At 36.7% G+C, this 22,471-nt stretch overlaps 1 protein-coding gene across 1 annotated transcript in view; it reads left to right on the top strand.

Moving 5' to 3' along the window:
* The window catches only part of CTNNA3 (catenin alpha 3), a 1,581,323-nt gene that overhangs the window by 358,751 nt on the left and 1,200,101 nt on the right, over nucleotides 1-22,471 (top strand). Inside the window, exon 6 of the mRNA XM_067710819.1 lies at nucleotides 4,906-5,169. Within this exon, the coding sequence (XP_067566920.1) occupies nucleotides 4,906-5,169 (264 nt within the window). The remainder of the gene's footprint in view (nucleotides 1-4,905; nucleotides 5,170-22,471) is intronic.

The following is a 22,471-nucleotide window of genomic DNA, read 5'->3' on the forward strand; positions in this document are numbered from 1 at the left end:
ATTACTTTGTGTTGTCCCTAATTTGGGGTTCTGTGAAGAGTGTTTCTATGAACACTTTTATATGTCTTTTAATGAACATATGAAAATATTTCTGTAAGAGTGTATCTTCTCCCAGGAGTGGAATAGAGCTGGTTCATACACATTCATTAACATATACATATGTTTAGCTTCGGTAGGCACTGCTGGTTTTCCAAAGCAGTTACATCAATGGCTTCACTAACATTTGATGTACAGATAGGTATAATTTAATTTTACTCTTTAGCTTTCTGTGGCATTATAATGTACAAGTTTGTCTAGACTCTCCGGATTATGTATATTTTCCACACATTTGATTTCTTGGAATAATCATATCCCAAGTTTCTTATCCTTTCTGAGCATAACTATCTCTTACTTATTTCTTATTCATTTGTCTATTTGTTTCTTCAAAAAAATGATTAAGTTCCTAATACATGCCATGTACTACTAGATAATGGATAAAAAATAAGTTATAGTGCTTTCATTCAAGGGAAGTATAATGAAGTGAGGGAGACAGCAATATGAATATATATATATATATATACACATTTTTTTTAACATCTTTATTCTTTTTTTTTTTACATCTTTATTGGAGTACAATTGCTTTACAGTGGTGTGTTAGTTTCTGCTTTATAACAAAGTGAATCAGTTATACATATACATATGTTCCCATATCTCTTCCCTCTTGTGTCTCCCTGCCTCCCACTCTCCCTATCCCACCCCTCTAGGTGGTCACAAAGCACCGAGCTGATCTCCCTGTGCTATGCAGCTGCTTCCCACTAGCTATCTATTTTACATTTGGTAGTGTATATATGTCCGTGCCACTCTCTCGCTTTGTCCCAGCTTACCCTTCCCCCTCCCCATATCCTCAGGTCCATTCTCTAGTAGGTCTGTGTCTTTATTCCCATCTTACCCCTAGGTTCTTCATGACATTTTTTTTTTCTTAGATTCCATATATATGTGTTAGCATACGGTATTTGTCTTTCTCTTTCTGACTTACTTCACTCTGTATGACAGACTCTAGGGAGGTGGATGGAATAGATATCTTTTTAAGTGATTTCACTCAAATCTAAAAAGCTTCATCTTTGATCTGTTGTTTCTAGATTTAGTAAAGAAGTCCATTAACAACTTGTCAAATTCATTCATTATGTCTAGGTTATTAAAAAATCATGTGTATTCCAATATAAATTTCACTTTTTTGAAGTAAACAGACCCCATATTTTTAACTCCCTCATACAGAAGTCATCCTGTCTTCCAAATTGCTTTTCTTAAAAACATTTCTTTAATTCTTTTTTTTAAAGTATAGTGACCGTAATTATCCACAGTACTTTGGGTCCTAAACTCTAGGGTGTGCATGTGTTTTTGCTTGCTTCTTTGGTTTTTGGAGAGTTCAGTATCTTCTGATGTCCTTCTTGGTAATTTACAATACATATTTAGCTTCTCAGTCTAGAACACAAAATGTTCAGGTTTATATCTTCAAGAAACAACTTATGATGAATCCTAGGTTCTTCTCCTTATTGTAACATTCATCCTGGGTGAAGGCCCTGTAACCTTCACACACATGACTTTGGCTCCCAGCTATGAGTTAGTGATTCACAGATCTCTATTTCTAGCTTAAGTCTAGATCCATGTATAGTATATTTTAATTTGGATATTATGCTGGCATCTCACATTTCACAGATGACAAAAAGTACTTTACCTTTCTCTTCCAAATGCATTATTCATTCTGTATTCTCCATCTGGCTGAATGCATCACGATGTGCACAATGGTGAAAACAATTTTCTAGATGCTTCTAGATACCTCCACCCCCTTCCATCTAAGTATCACAGAGTCTTACTGTTTTTGCCTCCTAAATATTTCTGGATCCATCCTACTACAGCCTAGCAATAGTGTTCAGCGTTCAGGCACTCATTGTCTTTTACCTGGATTATTGCCTGGTCTCCCTGACTGAAATTTCATTCTCTCTAATCACTAAATGGTCACTGCTAGAGCAATCTTTGAAAGTACACATCTGAGCTTGTTTCTCTCGCAGTTCCTTAACATGGCATCTGCCTGCGTTTCTAGCTGGATTCATCACCATTCCTGCTTAGCGTCCCTATACTTGTAGTGCCACCTGCAGTAGCATGCATACTCCTTGCTCTGTTATGCCTCAGGCCTTTGCACATGCTGTTTTCCTTTTTTTTGGCAGATGTCCTTTATTCATTTATTTTTTTAACATCTTTATTGGAGTATAATTGCTTGACAATTGTGTGTTAGTTTCTATTGTATAACAAAGTGAATCAGCTATACATATACGTATATCCCCGTATCTCCTCCCTCTTGAGTCTCCCTCCCACCCTCCCTATCCCACCCCTCTAGGTGGTCACAAAGCACCGAGCTGATCTGCCTGTGCTATGCGGCTGCTTCCCACTAGCTATTTATTTTACATTTGGTAGTATATATAAGTCCATGCCACTCTCTCACTTCATCCCAACTTACCCTTCCCCCTCCCCATGTCCTCAAGTCCATTCTCTACGTCTGCGTCTTTATTCCTGTCCTGCCCCTATATTCTTCAGAACCTTTCTGTTTTTTTTTTAGATTCCGTATATATGTGTTAGCATACGGTATTTGTTTTTCTCTTTCTGACTTACTTCACTCTGTATGACAGACTCTAGGTCCATCCACCTCATTACAAATAACTCAATTTTGTTTCTTTTTATGGCTGAGTAATATTCCATTGTATATATGTGCCACAACTTCTTTATCCATTCCTCTGTCCATGGACACTTAGGTTGCTTCCATGTCCTAGCTAAGAACAGTGGGTAGACAGCTACTTCTGTCTTCCCTACATCTTGTAAAACAGTTAATTACCCCCAAATCCTGCATGAAGTAGCAGACAGCCTTTATTTTCAGAAAGGAAGGAGCTAAAAATATAGTAGTGCTGCCATTTATTAACCTCAGGTAACATTATCCGAAGGTAGCAGAGTCATGGGATTTGCCATCAGAAGACTTAGGTTTACATCTGTTCTTTTATCAGCCTTTTAATCTCCTTAGACTAAATACTCATTTAGTTAAAATGGGGCTAATAACACCAGCCTTATTGCCTTAAAGGGTGTTGTGATGGTCAGTGAGATACTATCCAGAAGCACTTTATAAATTATAAGTCATTATACAACACAGGTCCTCACATCCTTGTGTAGTAGCAAATAAGAGAAATCCTTCCCACACAGGAAAGAGTATAACATAGCTGTTAGGATCATGGCTTAGCAGTTGCACTGACTTGGGTTACAATGCAAGAAATGCCACGATTTAGCTTTGTCAGTTGGCTCATGAACTCAGTCTCTCTAGGTATCAGTTTTCTCATCTTTAAAAAGGAGAATAATATGTATCATGAGTTGTTATAAGGATTACATGAGATATTGTATGTGGAATGCATAAGTTATTGTTAAGTTCCCTTGAATTAGTTTTCTTTAAAATAAACTTTTTATTTATATTAATAATTTTAGATTTCCAGAAAGGTTGCAATGATAGTACAGAAATTTCCCATCCACTTTTCTTCTGATTTCCTTCATTGTTAATGTCTTACATTAGCCACAATGAACAAACATTGATGCATTACTATTAACTAAACTCTGGGCTTTTTTTGGAATTCATCAGTTTTCCCATTAATGTCTTTTTTTCTGTTCCAGGATCTGATCCAGGGTTCTATGCTGCATTTAGTTATCATGTCTCCCCAATTTCCTCTGGTCTGTGACAGTTTATCAGTCAGTCTCTTAGTTTTTTGTGACCTCAACAGTCTTGAGGGATACAGTCCAGGTATCATGTAGGATTTTCCCCAGTCTGGTTTTGTTTGTTGTTTTTCTCATGATTAGACTGAGACTGTGGGCTTTTGGAGAGAATTCCAGACAGATGAAGTACTTGTCTTGTCACAACATATCAAGGAGCACCCGCTAGCCATGTGACATCACTGATGATGTTAACATTCATCTCTTGGTTAAAGGAGTACTTGCCAGGGTTTTTCATTGTATATTGAGCTAGTTTTAACCAGTTGTCACTTATATAGGACTTTCTCTTTCCTCTCCTCCCACTGTTTGAAATGCTTTTCATTTATATTTATTGCAAATGTCATCTCTGAGGAAATATCTTCTCTGACCACCCAAGCTAAAGAGCTTCTCTTCTCAAGTCAGTCAGTGTTGTGTTTTCTCGATAGCATTTTTCATTACCTGAAATTGTCTTATGTATTGGTTTTACCTAGTTTATCTGTTTGTCTTTAGGCCCCCTCCCCCTCAAACAAGAACATAAGCTTCAGGAGAACAAGGTCCTTTCAGGATTGTTCACTTCTATGCACTTGACATCTAAGCACAAGGGCTAGCATATACTAAATGCTCACTAACTATTTGTTTGAATAAATGTCAAAGAAAGAAAAATCCAGGATTAACTTATTAGCAAGTATTTCTGAAAAAGAGTGGAAGATAGCTGAATGGTGGGAAGTTTAATTTAGTATTCTTAACTTAATCGGTTTAGTTTTAACAAAAAGATTAAATGCAATCATCACCATCTATGCAAATAAGTAATCAGCATCCTTGTAATTCAAGCTGTCTTATAATTCACTTCATAATGTGAAAGCCAAAGTATTTTTCTGACTTATAAGTGTATGACTGACAAATGTAAGAGTTACTCAGTTACCACACATCTGTACCATTGTGACCTTTATTTGCTATGGCTTCACTTTCCTATTACAGAAATTTTAACAGAATCAGGAGGAGTATAGAAATAATTTATGCCCTTTATTTTAACTTATCGTTATGAATTCCTAGTGTCTATTATCTTTTCATTTGTATTGGCAGAAAAATGGAGTTTCTTGGCATAAATCTTTCTTCCATAACCTCTCTTTTTATTTCTTTCCTCAGGACCTAAAATCTCCAAATCAGAGGGATGAAATTGCAGGTGCCCGGGCCTCATTGAAGGAGAACTCCCCCATATTGCATTCAATTTGTTCAGCTTGTTTGGAACATTCTGATGTCGCTTCCCTCAAAGCCAGCAAGGACACAGTTTGTGAAGAAATTCAGAATGCCCTCAATGTAATTTCAAATGCTTCGCAAGGCATCCAGAATGTGTTAGTCCCACCAGAACCTCAGGCAGCAACCCTGGGAAGTGCCCTTGATGAGCTTGAGGTAAGTTCAGAGAAAATTAAAATGTGATTTGATGTACCAATATGAAAATTAATAGATGTGTGTTCTCAGATCCTTGGGTTGGAGTTCAAAGTATGAGTAAATAAAAATCCAGTGACCTAATCAGTCTCTATCATTGACTGTGTTTTCCAAAGAATTGAATAGCAGGACACTATTCCATCAGTAAACTTCTGATTCCTTTACATCTCTGCCAAGGAAGCCAATGCATTTAAATTGGGATTGTTAATTACATTGAAATGATGACTTTATTTTACACAGATCAATTTATGAAATGTAGGATTTATTCATTCCACAAATACTTATTTTTGGCGCTGTTCTTTATGCTTGGGATACAAGTGAGTGCTGCTCTCTTGAACTCCTCACATTTTACTTTGGACTAGGGTGGCTAGTGAATATTAAGGCTAAATTTTGTAAGTAGAGCCAACCGGATTTGACAGAATGGTTGTGGGGTGTAAGTGAAAAGGGAAGAGTCATGGCTGGTGTTGCAGGTTAGCTCCTCTAGAAGCACACACTGAACAGAATTTGGGATACAAGGTGTTATTAGGAATCAACATGTGTGAGGGGAGAGGAAGGGAGCAGGACTGAGCAGAGGAAGAAGTCTACCTGTGAGCCAGACCCACAAAGCCACCAATGAGTAGGGAGCTCTGGAGAGAGTGGTAACCTCAAGAAATAGGCCTCTTTCAATCACTGGAAGCAGGTCACCCTACCCTGGGAAGGGTCTTATCTGCAGGCAGGGGGGCTGGGGATAAGCCCTCTGCAGCTGCTGCAGACCCTGAAGGAACTGACAGCTGGGGGGCCATCTGCTGGCCTCACCCTCCACAGGTAGGCAACAAGTCCTACCTGGAAGGAGGATGTGGGCAGTAAACCTCTGTGTCTACCACAGATAATTACAAGGGTTTTTTTTGTTGTTGTTTGTTTTTTGGCTTGAGCAACTGGATGGATTAAGTTTTTATCAACTATGATGGGGAAGACTGTGGGTGAAGCCATTTTTAAGAGGAAGATCAGCAACTCAATTTTCAACATGTTGAGTTGAGAGATTTGTTAGACATTCCAGTATGATGTCAAAGATCATTGGTTATCCAAGTCAGATAAGTACTTGCTTAATGGAAGACAACACGGTGTAATGCTTAAAGATAAGGGATCAGGAGCCCAGATGCCTGAGTTCCTATCCCAGGTCTGGTGGATACTGCCCTTGTGACCTTAAGCAAGCTATTTTATTGAACTCTCAGTTTTCTTACCTATAAATTGAGGATAATAATAGGACCTATATCTTAGTGTTGTCTGCATCAGTGAATTAATAATACATGTAAAAATGCTCATAGCAGTGACTGGCACATAGTAAATTCTCGATAAATCTTAGCTTTCATTATTAGTTGTGGAGGTGACTGTTTGGCAGAAGATTCTTCCATAATCAAGAAACAATTAAAATTACTAAAGTTTTACTGATAACTTAAAAAAATAAACACATAACCTATAATTCCTGTATGTTCTTAACATTATTACTGTCACAATAAACTTATTAGATATCTAATTCATTTAAGTTTAGAATAGCCTTTCCATATGCTTTACCTTTAGTTACATGTCTTAAACAGATTTCTTCATTTCTAACCTAACATTATTAAATTCCTAATTTTTGGGATCAATGAAAAAATCTGTTAACTTCCTAATTATTAGCATTTATGTGAAAATCTTAGGACCTATTTGTCTAACTAAGGTAGAAAATTAGTGGTGATTCTTTAATAATACCCCATCATGTAAATGTTTGCCCTGTGTAATGGGTACTCAGTAAACTTGTCTATTAGATGAGCATTCTGTCTTCACAATAAGATTGAAAACACACTGTGGGCAAGATTATGTTTCTAACTAATTTTATACCAGTGATACTAGCAGAACATTAGGTCCCCCATACATTAATATGTAACATTTCTTGATAGCTAAACACTTAACATAAATTTATCACTTAATTGTTACAGTGTCCATATAAGATATGTTTTTTTCTTGTTTGTTTGTTTTACAGAAAATAAAACTGAGACTTATGTATGCTTTTTAACTTGCTCAAGTCAGAAGGCTAGTGAGTGGTAGTAACCAGGATGTAAATCTAGTATGTCTGACTCTAGAAGATATTTCCAACTTCTGTATTATACTGAATTCTCACAGGTAGAGCTTAATGTGGTTAATCAAAATTCAACAAAACTTGTTCTACGATTCTTAGTTTATTGGAACTATCAGAGAAATTATATATGTAACCCAGTCCAAAAGATGGCATAACTTTTTAGTGAAAAATTATTTTTTGGGTACCTGGGTTATTTAAGTAGAAGTAGTCTGTGTATGAGAAGTGACTAGTATTGTGAGGTGAAATTTGCAAGAGTGGGTAGATGGGATTGTGTATCACATTTTTCATAGTACTAAACAGAATTGTATCAGGTGATGCTTGTATAAGAGGTCCGGTTTATCTCAGACACCTTTTTCTATATTCTTAGGATTTTAGAAGAAGATAGAATATTTTGAAGTTGTCTTCCTTCAGGGACTTCTCTTTTCTCACTTTAGTTGAAAGTGGCTGCTGCAGACAAGAAATGGCAGTGGTTGGAGAGGAGGAGAAAGTGTGTGTCTGTATGTGTTTTTGTGTGTCTGCGTGTGTGTATGGGTGTAGTTTTGATGGGAGTGGGCATACGCATAGTGGTAGAGTCTTCCCTTTTGTAAGATAAGTTGCTGACTCCCTTCTTCTTATCAAGGCAGGAGGGAGTTTCAAAGATATTATCCAGAAATCCCAATACTGTCTCAACAACCTTTGAAATTCAGTTCCAGTCAAAGTTAGGGATAGAAAGCTGGTACAAAATGCCTGAATTTTGCATACATTTTTATATCCAAGTTACAATAGCTTCTGAGGTTGTCTGAACTAGATAAAGCAGAATTTATTGAGCATTTAGCCTTTTTAAATGATTTTGTAAATTAAATGGTTGCACTTTTCTTTACTTACAGGAAACTTATTGGTACAGGATCCAAAATAACCTTTGCTCTATCTTGCTTCTGCAAATATAATACTATGAAATAAACTGATGTAGTAAATACTCTGTTGGGAGTAAGTCTCATTAAATGTTATAGTGTAGAAATGTATCAGAGCACTTACTCAACAACTACCAAGCTGAAGCATCATTAAATCTTTCATTCTGGTCCATGTCTGATTGTTGAAATGAAACCTGAGATTTATTGTTGGAGAAAATAGAAGTTGAATTAGAACACTGTATGGGCTAAATCAGTTTCTTTATTGGAAAAGCTAATGTGAATTTTAGAGTGTTCTTTCGCATTTGTGACTGAATGAGAGTTGAGAAGTGTCCCAACTATGGATTAACAGAATTATGAAAATATCTTTAAGTAAGAAACTTTGCCAGTGAAAATTGCTTTGAAACTCCAAGTCTACTAAGGTATATTTGCTCTTGTTTGGAAGGAAAACACAGCTTTCATAATCGTAGTCCACAGAATTATCCAGATCCTCTTGTGATAATGATGATAATAACAAAGGAGTTTTGTAGTATTTTGTCATTTTCAAAGAGCTGTCATGTTTATTTCTTATCTTCTTTTTATATATTCATTTATGGTCATCATTCATATATTCCTTTATTCAGTGTTGTATCCCCAACACCTAGAACAATGCTCTATACATAGTAAATGCTAGGTAAATATCGATGAATGAATGAATGAAGGAAAGAATGAATATAGGAATGGTGCCTATCGTTTTGCAACAATGGAGTGAAGAGCATTTTCCCTTTACCCGTGTTTTTTCTCCTTTCTCCAACTTGTAGTGTACGTACTGGGGGTTTGTATTCTACTTTATCTAACTTTTAACTGGGATGCAAATTTAAAGTGAGGGAAACCACAAGGAAAATATCTGAGTGATATGCTGCTCGGATACCTTTCTGTGATAAGGGAGCACAAAGAGAAAAAAAAAATCTTTTCTCAGTAGCTATCTAGCCTTAGTTTAGGTTCCCTGTAACTGCCAATCTATGCTGCCTTTTACTAAGAGTAATAGTTTTGAGGTATGCAGTCCTTATATTCTTCTGTTTTCACCTGAAGGAGAAAACAGGACCTCTATTAATCAAATTAGCATTTAGGAGGTAAAGGAAAATAGGCATCAGTGATATCTAGAAGCAATTTAATATGAAAAAATGGTTTGGTTTTTAGAAATATAGTGAATTAGAAAAACTAAAAATAATGGATAAAATATTTTTAACTACATGGATAATCTGATAGGTGAATTAGGGAAATTTGTTGGGGCTAGCCAGGTACAAAGAGCACAAATCCAAACTAGCATGCCAGCACTAGCATTGTGCTAGGCGATATGGGGAATTTGTTTTTCATTATTGCCTGTAGCTTGGATTTTGGAAGAACATGAACTGAGGACAGAAGACAAAGCTTGTCAGCTGGAAAGTCACATGAGACCCTTACATGAATCTGAGAATCCTTTTATTTGACCACCTCATTGGATAAACAAGAAAAACACTAGCCTCTATAGCAAGAGATAGTAGGAAAACTTGGCTGGCTTAAATTGGCCATGGGTAGGTCAGAAAAATGTACAGAACATCTTGGAAATTTTCTAACTATAAGTCTGTTCTCATCTGGACTTTGGGTCAAAAGTCATATTATCTGTGTAGCCTCTAAGACTTTAACTGAAAATTTAAAATTGTCCTGTCTTTGCAATATCTCCAAGTAACTGCCAGAAGTAAATTCAAATTCTCTCTACACCATACACTAAGTCCACAAAAAATTCTCATACAACTCCAAGGATAATAAGTTCTCACAAGACACACAAATAAGCCAACATGAATGAAATTTTGTAGAAAGAGCAAACTGTAGAATCAGATCTGCAAATACTGCAGATGTTGAAACAGTAAGATATTAGATGTAAATTAGTATGCTTAATATATATTATTTCCTCATCTACTCAGTAGAGTATGAGGAGTATGATGAAGGAAGAAAAGACTATCAAAATTGACCAGGCAGAACTATCTAAAATGAAAAACAATTGTGAAAAATCCAATGGTTAGGCAAAACAGGAGGTTAGATAGCAAATTAATGATCTGAAAGATGTGTTTGAAGAGGTTACTTGCAATGCACCACAGAGGCACAAAATAAGATTTTTTTGTAAAAGCAGTTAAGATACATGGAGAATGGTGTGATGAGTTCTAAAATATTCTGATATAAGATACAGAGGAAGAAAAGCATAAAAATATACTAAGAATTTCCTGGAACTAATGGAAGATACCAGTCTCCATAGCTAAAAAATCTAGTAATTCCCAAGCAAGATATATAGAAAGATACCCACATCTACACATATTGTAATGAAACTGAAGAACAACAAAGGCAAAAAGAATATTTTAAAAAGGAAATAGGGATAGCTTTATTCTCAGCAAGATGGCAGAATAGGAGGCTCCCGACTCTTCCCTCTACCCATAAACACACTGAATAAACAACTACACATGTATCAGTTGCCTCTGAAATCCGGAAACGAGTGAGCAATTCCTCCATGTTGGTCAACTAAGAAAATGCCCACCTCAAAACAGTTAGTTAAAAACTGAGATACACTCTCACCATAAACTCCATTCTTAACACAGCATCATACAGTTGAGGGGGATCCCCCATCTCCCAGATTCTCCTTGAGAAGAAAAGGTTTTGATACATATCTAACACCCCAACTTTTATGGCTGCTACCAGAGGGACTGTCTACTAGCTTGCCTATCTTTGGCAGCTGACAGGGCCCTATATTTGCTAGTCCCTTGGGACCATAGAGAACAAAGAGGTAGTTTTCAAGCAATTCCTATAGCCTTTTCCCCTGGCTCAGTTCAGAATGAGCAGGCAGTAAAGCCCAGCTTCCAGCTTCTTCTTGGAAGGGGTTAGAATGCACATTTACCTACTAAATTTTCCAGTTGCTGACCAGGGTCTGACTTCTAACTCAGCTGTCTTTGGGAGCTGATGGGACAGGCAATCACTAGTCTCCGAGGCATTTGAACCTGTGTGTGGGCACTTCCCATGGCTTTTCCTCTGGCTAGCTCCAGTTAAGTAACCGAGTCACCATCTTCTTCTTGGAAGGAGTTGGACTACACATCTAGTACAGTAGACTTTTCTGACTACTGCCTGAAGATCTAGCTTCTCACTCACCTGCCGCTGGGAGCTGATGGAGCCATGCATTCTCTAGTTTCCTGGGGTCTACACAGAAGAAAGTGGCAGTTTTGAATGAGCAGAGCCTCTTCCTACAACTCCTTTCCCAGGCTTGCTCCAGCAGTAAAGCCCAGCTACTAGTGTCTCCCTGGAAGGGGTTATGCTGCACATCTAGTGTCACAACTTTTCAAGTTAGAGTAGCAAAAACATTTGAGAAGCATCTGGAGTAGCTGGATGGGCTGATTATTGGGGTTCATCACCCACTTGAGGCCAGTGTCTCAACTGGGAGAGGTGGCTATTTTATCTAACGCACAGAAAAACACAGAGAGAGTCAAGAAAAAACAGGGAAATATGTTCCAAATAAAAGAACAAACTAACACTCCAGAAATGGACCCTAATAAAATAGAGATATGTGATTTACCCAACAGATAATTCAAAATAATGAACAGGAAGGTGCTCATTGAGGTCAGGAGAGCAATTTATGAACAAAGTAAGAATTTTAACAAAGACAAAATGTTAAAAAATAATCATAGAGCTGAATAATACAATTGAATGGGGAAAAAAATCAATAGATGGAGTTTAGCTCAGACTAGATCAAACAGAGGAAAGAAAGGATCAGTAAACTCAAAGACAAGTCAGTGGAAATCATAGAGTCAGAGGAGCAAAGAAAAAAAAGAAAGAGTGAAATCAGCTTAAGAAACTTATGCATATGAGTATTATCATGTGGATATGTATGCATTATAAGAGTTCCAGAAGAAGAGAAAAGAAGGGAGCAGAAAGCTTATTCAAAGAAATAATGTTTGGAAATTTTCCAAACCAAGGAAGAAAATAGACATCATCCAGGAAGTCTAAAAAACACCAAAAAAAAAAAAAAAAAACTGAAAAAACCTGGAGAGACCCACACCAAGACACATTATAATCAAATTGTCAAACTTAATGACTAAGAGAAATTTGAAAGCAGCAAGAGAAAAATGACTTGCTACATACATGGGGACCCTCCCTTCCCCCATAAGATTATCAATGTATTTTTCAGCAGAAACTATGCAGGCCAGTGACGAATGTGGTGATATATTCAAAGTGCTGAAAGAAAAAATCTGCCAACCAACAATACAGTGCCTGGCAAACTGTCATTCAAAAATGAAGGGAGTGTAAAGGCTTTCTCAGACAATCAAAAGCTGAAGGAGTTCATCACCCGTATTCCTACCTTACAAGAAATGCTAAAGGGAGTTCTTTAAGTTGAGATGACACAACAATATGAGAGAATAAAAAGTATGGAACTCACTGGGAAAGGTATTACTATAGACAAAAAAAATCAGCTGATACCCTTATGGGAATTCCTTTGTATGTTAATTTTTGTTTTTCTGTTGCTGCTTTTAATATTTTTTCTTTGAATTTAATTTTTGTTAGTTTGATTAATATGTTTCTAGGTGATTTTCTCCTTGGGTTTATCCTGTATGGGACTCTCTGTGCTTCCTGGACTTGGGTGACTACTTCCTTTCCCATGTTAGGGAATCTCTTCAAATATTTTCTCAGACCCTTTCTTTTTCTCTTCTTCTGGGACCCCTATAATTCGAATGTTGGTGCGTTTAGTGTTGTCCCAGAGGTCTCTGAGACTGTCTTCAATTCTTTTCATTCTTTTTTCTTTATTCTGCTCCTTGGCAGTTATTTCCATCATTTTGTCTTCCAGCTCACTTATTCGTTCTTCTGCCTCAGTTATTCTGTTTTTGATTCCTTCTAATGTATTTTTCATTCCAATTATTGTGTTGTTCATCTCTGTTTGTTCTTTAGTTCTTCTAGATCTTTGTTTAACATTTCTTGTATTTTCTCAATCTGTGCCTCCATTCTATTTCTGAGATTTGGATCATCTTTACTATCATTACTCTGAATTCTTTTTCAGGTAGATTGCCTATTTCCTCTTCATTTATTTTGTCTTGTAGGATTTTACCTTGCTCCTTCATCTGTGACATATTTTTTGCTGTTTCTTTTTTTTTGATGAGTGGGATTGTGTTTCTGTTTTACTGGTTGTTTGGCCTGAGGCTTCCAACAGTGGAGCTGGTACATGGTTCGCTTCGGGGTTCCTCCAATCTTCTTGGGCGTCAAGGTCCCCCACCAGTGTCCGGCAGGCACCCTAGTTGTGGGGAGATGCAAACTCCACCTCTTCCCACACTGCCATCTTGACTCCGCCCCCATACTCATTAAATTTAATAAATATTTGTTAAATCTAGTCTGTGTGAGGCATTGTGCTAGGTACTGGCTTAATACTAACACCTTATATTTTCAGTAGTTAGCATGTTTATCTGCACATTTTATTATTAGGACCAGATTGCCTTGTAGAGCAAATAGTTTAGAAATTATTATGTCCTTTGTAAAGCAGCAAACTGCTCTTCCATTAAGCTGTATAACTTGTCTATGTTCAAGAGAAACAAGAATTAGAAGACTTATAACTTGAGCTTGTTTCTCATGACCACCTCCCCCTAGTAATTGCCCTTTCCAAATAAGACCTCTTGTGAAAAATGATGGCCAGTGCTGGAATTCAATTAGATCTTGAGTTTAATACATTTGTTTATGTATCTTCCTTTCCCTAGCAGATGATGAGTTTTGTGAGTAGAGGAATGATGTCTTATTAATATTTATATTCCCCACTGCTTAGCACAGTGCCAGGGATGTAGTAATTGCTTAATAAATATTTTTTGAAAAGATAATGAATTGCTGACATTTGAGAACCTGGTGAGAAATTTTAATGCATCTAATAAATATTTATCCAATAAGAGAAGGATAAAATCTCTTACATCTTGATGATTAAAAAGAAAGGATTGAGTGCCTTGTAAATAAAATATGTGGATAATAATGATTTCTAGAACTTGTTTGCTCTTGGCCTCTTGGGACTATTAAATACATGCTGTACATGATATTACAGAGAATGTTCAACTCATGATCCATAAATTTGATATCAAACTTAGAGATACCTTCTAGGTGGCTAGATAAAATCATGATTTTATTTTACTTTTCCAAAACTTGAAAAAGGTAAAGCTGAAATCTAGAGCAGAGTTTTAAAACAAGTTCTTATGTAGTATTTATATAATATCATGAGTTTCATGTCAGCCATTTGATCATCAATATTTATTAGGTAACTGTTCTGTATTCCCACATTGTCATATGCTTCATAGAACTAGAAAAGAAGTAAAAGAAATAGTCTCTGATTCTAATAATTGGATGCCTATTTAGGAGATGAGAATAACATAAAACGAACTACTAGAGTTCAACACAACACTCTTCCTTCAAATCCTCACTCATGGGTCATAAGTTGGGTTCTCTAGGGAAACTACTCTGGAATGAAATCTAGCACTAGGTAGTGTTAGTTTCATGTTAATTAGGGATTGCCCTAGTGGGAAATAAGAATGGGAAAAATCAGGGAGGAAAAATAAATATGGGAGGTGATAAAGAGACTTATGTAATAGGAGTGGACAATTCACACTTAATATTGGTTGGAATTCAACTAAGGAAAGTTGGTTTAAGGCATATTATAGAAGACCTCAAGATAGAGCAGTTTTTGTTTTTATTTATTATTTGTTGACCACCCTGGACAAAAATGGACAGTTTGCAACTTGATTTGGTGTATAGGACTTTATATACCACTAACACACACCTTTCAAATATCTATGGAACATTCACAAAAATGGATCAAAAGAAAAAAAGAAAAGTTCAATAAATTCTGCAAAGTAGAAAAGAGTCAACAAATGAATGGCATTAGGAAAATGTGTCTTTTTTTTTTTTTAGCCTAAATTTTACAAATCTGACTTTTTCTATTTTATTCTCTGTAAAGATTTCTTTTGGTAATTAAGATTACTGTTAATTTTTTAAATTACTTAATTTCTGTTTTTATCTTTATTAACTCCTACTTTCTAATTCCTGAGTTAATTTTGCCATTCTTTTATATACTGAGTACATTTATTTAGTTTATTTTTAGTCTTCTTCATTTTTTTTTCTTAATGTCTTAAATTTATTTATGATGTCATTTTTTCCTCTGGACACCTTATATTTGAGGGGCAGTACTTTTTACTCTTTTTCTAAATAGGAATACATTTTAGTTAATATTTTTCTTTTTTTTGGCCTAGGAGTCTTAGCAGGGTATTTCAAAATTTTAAACTTTGTTTTTATTTGCTTGTTTTTGTCGTCCTATAAAATTAATACCTAGTTTCACTGAATTTTGGTAAAGTATAGGTTTTATTTTGGAAAAATTTTTGGATTTTTTTTTTTTTGGAAAACTTTAGGGATTTTCTTTGTAGCTTAATTCATGGTGTTTTTTTTTTAAAGTTGCCAATTTGAAAAAATGTGTATTCTGTCTTTGTTCACAGAAAATTCTAAAAAAAATAACTTTCTTGAACTTCTTAATTGTAATAAATGAATTATCTTCATTTTTACTCTTGTCTCTGCCTCATTTATTAGAGTTGAAGTCTGCCACATTACAGTGGATTTCCATTTTCTCTTTGTATTTTTAGTGGCATTTTGTTCCATACATTTACTTATTTTTTATTTTTATTATTATGTTAAATTGAAATATAGTTGACATAAAATATTATGTCAGTTTCAGGCTTGCTACATAGTGATTTGACATTTGCATACATTATGAAATGATCACCATGATTAGTCTAGTAACCATCTGTCCCATTACAAAATTATTACAATATTATTGAATGTATTCATTATGCTGTATATCATGTCCCTGTGGCTTACTTATTTTATACCTGGAGGTTTTTACCTCTTACTTACTTCTTAATCATCTTCACCTATTCCCTCCACCTTCCCCCACCCTCCCCTCTGGCAACCACCCATTTGTTCTTTATATCTGTTTTTGTTTTGTTTTTTAGATTCCACATATAACTGAGATTATATGGCATTTGTCTTTCTCTGACTTCTTTCACTTAGCATAATACCTTCTAGATCCATTCATGTTGATGCAAATGACTGATGTGATTTTTTTTTAATGGCTGAGTAATATTCCATTGTATGTATGAACCATATCTCCTTTTTCTTTTTACATTTTTTATTGAAGTGTAATTGATTTACACTATTATGTTAGTTTCAGGTGTAAGCATAGCGATTCAGATTATACTCCATTATAGCTTATTTCAAGATAATGGTTAATTCCCTGTGCTATACAGTATAACCTTATTGCTTATCTATTTTATACCTAGCAGTTTGTATCATTGCTGCAAATGGCAGTATTTCATTCTTTTTTTTTTAATGGCAGAGTAACATTCCATTATATATATATATATATATATATATATATATATATATATATATATATGTACCACATCTTCTTCTTCTTCCAGTTGTCTGTTGATGGGCACTTGGGTTGCTTTCATGTCTTGGCTATAATAAACAGTGCTGCTATGAACGTTGAGGTGCATGTATCTTTTCGAATGAGTGTTTTCTTTTTTCCAGATATATAACCAGGAATGGAATTGCTGAATCATATGGTAGTTCTATTTTTAGTTTTTTGAGGAAACTCCATACTGTTTTCCATCGTGACTGCACCAACTTACATTCCAACCAACAGAGTATGAGAACTCCCTTTTCTCCACATCCTATACAACATTTTTTATTTGTAGACTTTTGATTATAGACATTCTGACAGGTGTGAGGTGATATTTCATTGTGGTTTTGATACACATTTCTCTAATAATTTGTGATGTTGAGCATCTTGTCATGTGCCTGTTAGCCATTTATATGTCTTCTTTGGTCTATTTAGGTCTTATGCCCATTTTTTGATTGGCTTGTTTGTTCTTATTATTTTTTTTATTGAGTTGTATGAACTGTTTGTGTATTTTGAGTGTTAACCTCTTGCCAGTCATATCATTTGCAAATATTTTCTCGTATTCAATAGGTTGTCTTTTTGTGCTGTTGATGGTTTTCTTTGCTGTGCACAAGCTTTTAAGTTTGATGTAGTCCCATTTGTATATTTTTGCTTTTATTTCTTTTGTCTTAGGAGACTGATTCAAGAAATTATTGCTATGATTTATGTCAGTGTTTTGCCTATGTTCACTTCTAGGAGTTTTATGGAAACCAGTCTTCCATTTAGGTCTTTAAACCATTTTGAGTTTATTTTTGTATATGGCTTGTAATGGAATGTTCTAATCTCACCATTTTACATGTGGCTGTCCAGCATTCCCAGCACTCTTGCTGAAGAGACTGTCTTTTTTTTTTCCATTGTATATTCTTGCCTCCTTTGTTGTAGGTTAATTGACCATAGGTGCATGGGTTTAATTTCTGTGCTCTCTATTCTGTTCCATTGATTTATAAATCTGTTTTTGTGACAATACCATAGCACAGGTTGTAGGCTTTTGATTTGTGGTTATCATAGGGTTCGTGTTTGTTGACCTGTACTTATATCTACTTGATTTAAACTGATAGTCACTTAAGTTCCAACATATCTAAAAGATCCACATCTTGGGAATTCCCTGGCAGTCCACTGGTTAGGACTCTGCACTCTCACTGCTGAGGGCCTGGGTTCGATCCCTGTTTGGGGAACTAAGTTCCCATAAGCTGTGTGGCATGCCCCCCCCAAAAAAGTACATTTTTTATTCCCCTCCCCCACATTTTGTGTTTTTGATGTCATATTTTACATCTTCCTGCTTATCCCTTTACTGTTTATTATAGTTATAGTTGTTTTTACATTTTTTTGTCTTTTAATATATGTACTGGCTTATTTAAGTGACCTTCAATCCTTACTATATATTTGCCTTTCTTAGTTGGATTTTCCCTTTCCTATAGATTCTTCTTTTTCTTTTTAGAAAAGACCCTTCAACATTTCTTTTAGGATAGGTATAGTATTGCTGAACTCTTTTAGTTTTGTCTGAGAAGTTGTCTTTCCTTCTATTCCACATGATAATCTTGCTGGGTAGAGTATCCTTGGTTGCAGGTTTTTCCCTTTTGGCATTTTGAATACATCATGCCACTCCTTTCTGGCCTGCAAATTTTCTGCAGAGAAATCAGCTGATAGCTTTATGGGGATTCCCTTGTATATGATTGTTTATCTCTTGCTTCCTTTAGAATTCTCTGTTTATCTTTAACTTTTGCCATTTTAATTATGATATGTCTTGGTGTTGGTCTGTTTGGGTTCATCTTGTTTGGGACCCTCTGTGCTTCCTGTACCTGGATATCCTTATTCTTCTTTCAATTTGGGAAAATTTTAAGCCACAATTTCTTCATATACATTTTCTGTTCCCTTCTCTGTCTCTCTTCTCCTTCTGGAACATTTATAATGCAAATGTTGGCACATTAGATGTTATCTTAGAGATCTTGTATGTTGTGCTTTTTTTTTTTTTTGGTCTTTCCTTCTGCAGTTCTGATTAAGTGATTTCCAATATTCTACCTTCTAGATCACTTATGTGTCCTTTTGTGTCATTTAGTCTGCTACTTATTTCTTCTAGAGTTCCTTTTTTTAAAAAAATTATTTAATTAATTTATTTTTTGCTGTGTTGGCTCTTCGTTGCTGCATGCGGGCTTTCTCTAGCTGTGGTGAGCGGGGGCTACTCTTTGTTGTGGTGCGTGGGCTTCTCATTGCGTTGGTTTCTTTTTGTTGCGGAGCATGGGCTCTAGGTGCATGGGCTTCAGTAGCTGTGGCTTGTGGGCTCTAGAGCGCAGGCTCAGTAGTTGTGGCACACAGGCTTAGTTGCTTTGCAGCATGTGGAATCTTCCTGGACTAGGGCTCGAACCTGTGTCCCCTGCATTGGCATTGACAAGTGGATTCTTAACCACTGTGCCACCAGGGAAGCCCTAGTGTTCTTTTTTGTCTCAGATATTGGGTTCTTTATATTTTCTAGTTCCTTGTTAAAATGATTTGTGTTTAGATCAATCTTCTCCCCTCATTCAGTTTGCATTTTTATTACCAACATTTTGAATTCTTTGATAAATTGCTTATTTCTGTTTTATTATTTATTTTTTCAGAACTTTTCTCTTGCTCTTTCAATTAAGAGTAGTTCCTCTGCCTTTTCATTTTACTTAACTTTCTCTGTCTCTATGAATATAGGTAAAACATTTGCCTGTTGTGGCCTTGAAGAGGTGTTATGTGAGAGCATTCTTATGGAAATTGCATATGCCCAATGCCTTTGGTGGAAGGGCTGGAGTTATTTATGCCTGTCATATCTTTCCTCAGGGTGTGCTGGCCAGTATGACCTTAGTAGTTGGTGTGGCTGCTGATGGAGAAGCTAAAGCCTGTACAGGATGTGAGGTGGGACTTCCTCTCTGCTCAGTAGCTGTCACTGCCCTGTCCGGGGCAGGGTCTGCTCCTAAGTTGCTTGAGTAGAAGTCCTGAGGGTCTGGCTCCAGCTGGCTCTGTTCACTTTAAGTGTGTGTTTTTCCTTCTCCCCACACTGGGGCCTCTGCCCCAAAGGCGGGGAGTGCTGAAGCAAATGGAGCTTATGTGCTAACAGGGGTCTGATGCTCTGCCTGTGTAAGCATCTGTGGCTCTGGTCAGATGCAGCCCATGGTTGTGGGTTTTACACTGTTGTGGCTGCCTTAGTTCTAGTGTTAGACTGTGGAATGGAGTGGGCAGGACCGAAGCATTTGTTCAGCTTGGGCTGGGGTGTACAGTGAGTTGGTCATGGGAATTTGGGTGCTGTGCTGCTTTCGGAAGTCTGGACTGTTTCTGATGTGCAGCTTGGGTAAGTGCCAACAGTGGCTGCTGCTGCCCCACCCGCACTATGCCCTGGGCCCCTGGATTGCCTCTGTGTCCCTAGATAGAGTCTTTTCTCAGGTCCTGGCTGTGCTAGATCCAGTGCCAAGCTGTGGTGTGGAGTGACTGGGGCCAGGGCGTTTGCTTGGCTTGAACTGGGGAAGTGTAGGGAGGTGGTAGCTACTGGGGCAGACCTCTCTTTGCCTTGCCTGGGGGTAAGCCAGCACCATGCCCTCCTCGTGAGTGGAATCTAGGCTTCTCCAGCCTTTCTGTCTGTCCCAGCCATTCTCTGAGCAGCCAAGGGCCAGGGCCTGGCCTGGGACACGCAGTCTGTGGCTTGACCTGCTGACTCCCCGGAGTGAGTTTCCACCCCAGGGATCTCTCTTTTCCTCTTAGTCCCCTCCCAGGGGTACAGGTCCCGACCTGATTCTTTTCTTCCAGTGCTACCTGATTTTGTGTGTATCTGTCTTGCAGCCTTGGTTGTATAAGAATCCTTCTGTCAGTTTCCAGTTAGTTTTCCACGAGACTTGTTCCACATATAGATGTATTTTTGATGTGTTTGTGGAGAAGGTGAACTTCTTGTCCTCTTGCTGTGCCATCTTGATCCCTTCCCCTACATCTCCTTTATCCATTCATCTATTGATGAACACTTGTTTCCATATGTTGGCTATTGTAAATAATGCTGCAGTGTACGCTGGTGTGCATATATCTTTTTGAATTAGTGTTTCTGTTTTCTTTGGGTAAATACCCAGAAGCAAAACTGCTGAACTGTATGGTAGTTCTACTTTTAATTTTTAGGAACCTCCATACTGTTTTCTATGTTGGCTGCACTAATGTATCATCTCATTAACAGTGCATTAGGGTTCCCTTTTTTCCACATCCTCACCAACACTTGTTGTTTGTTGTCATTTTGATGATAGCCATTCTGACACGTGTGGGGTGGTATCTCATTGTGGTTTTGATTTGCATTTCCCTGATGATTAGTGATGTTGAACATCTTTTCATTTGTCTGTTGGCCATTTGTATGTCTTCTTTGGAAAAAATGTCCATTGAGGTCCTCTGCCCAGTTTTTAATTGGGTTTGCTATTTTGATGTTGAGTTGTTTGAATTATCTATATATTTTGATTACTTATCCCTTATTGGATATATCATTTGCAAATATCTTCTTCCATTGAGTAGGTTACTTTTTCGTTTTGTTGATTGTTTCTGTCTTTTTGGAAAAAGCCTTCAGTTTGATGAAGTCCCATTGTTTATTTTTGCTTTCGTTTTCCTTGCCTGAGGAGACAGATCCAAAAAAATTTTGCTAAGACTGATATCAAAGAGTATCCCACCTGTGTTTTCTTCCAGGAGTTTTATGTTTTCAGGTCTTACATTTAAGTCTTTAATCCCTTTTGAGTTTATTTTTGTGTAGGGTGTGAGAAATTAGTCCAGTTTGATTCTTTTGCATGTAGCTGTCTAGTTTTCCCAGCACCATTTATTGAAGAGGCTGACTCTTCTCCATTATATATTCTTACCTCCTTTCTTGTAGATTAATTGGCGATATAATCATGGTTATATTTTGGAGCTCTCTATTCAGTTCCATTAATCTGCATGTTTGCTTTTATGCTAATGTCATATAGTTTTAATTACTATACATTTGTAATATAGTTTGAAATCAAGGAGCATGATTTCTCCAGCTTTGTACTTCTTTCACACGATTTCTTTGGCTCTTTGGGGTCTTATGTGTTGCCATGCAAATTTTAGAATTATTTGTTCCAGTTCTGTGAAAGATGCCATTAGTGTTTTGATATGGATTGCATTGAATCTGTAGATTGCCTTGGGTAGTATGATCATTTTAACAATATTTATCTTCCAATCCATGAGCATTGTATATCTTTCCATTTATTTGTGTCATCTTCAATTTCTTTCATCGATTTCTTATAGTTTTCAGAGTACATATCTTTCACATCCTTGGTTAAACTTATTTCCCCAGGTATTTTATTCTTTTTAATGCAATTGTAAGTGGGATTGTTTTCTTAATTTTTCTTTCTGATAGCTCATAATCAATGTATAGAAATGGAACAGATTTCTGTATATTAATTTTGTATTCTATTTATTTTTTAGATCTAACAGTTTTTTTGATGGAGTCAATTTTACCTCTTTGTTTCCAATTTGGATTCCTTTTTAATTTATTTTTCTTGTCTGATTGCTGTGGCTAAGACTTTGAATAATATGTTTGATAAAAGTGATGAGAGTGGGGCTTCCCTGGTGGTGCAGTGGTTGAGAGTCTGCCTGCTGATGTAGGGGATGCGGGTTCGTGCCCCGGTCCGGGAGGATCCCACATGCCGCAGAGTGGCTGGGCCCGTGAGCCATGGCCGCTGAGCCTGCGCATCCGGAGCCTGTGCTCCACAACGGGAGAGGCCACAACAGTGAGAGGCCCACGTACCACAAAAAAAAAAAAAAAAAAAAAAA

This window comes from Pseudorca crassidens, chromosome 16 (genome assembly GCF_039906515.1).
Source record: "Pseudorca crassidens isolate mPseCra1 chromosome 16, mPseCra1.hap1, whole genome shotgun sequence".
Taxonomy (NCBI): Eukaryota; Metazoa; Chordata; class Mammalia; order Artiodactyla; family Delphinidae; genus Pseudorca; species Pseudorca crassidens.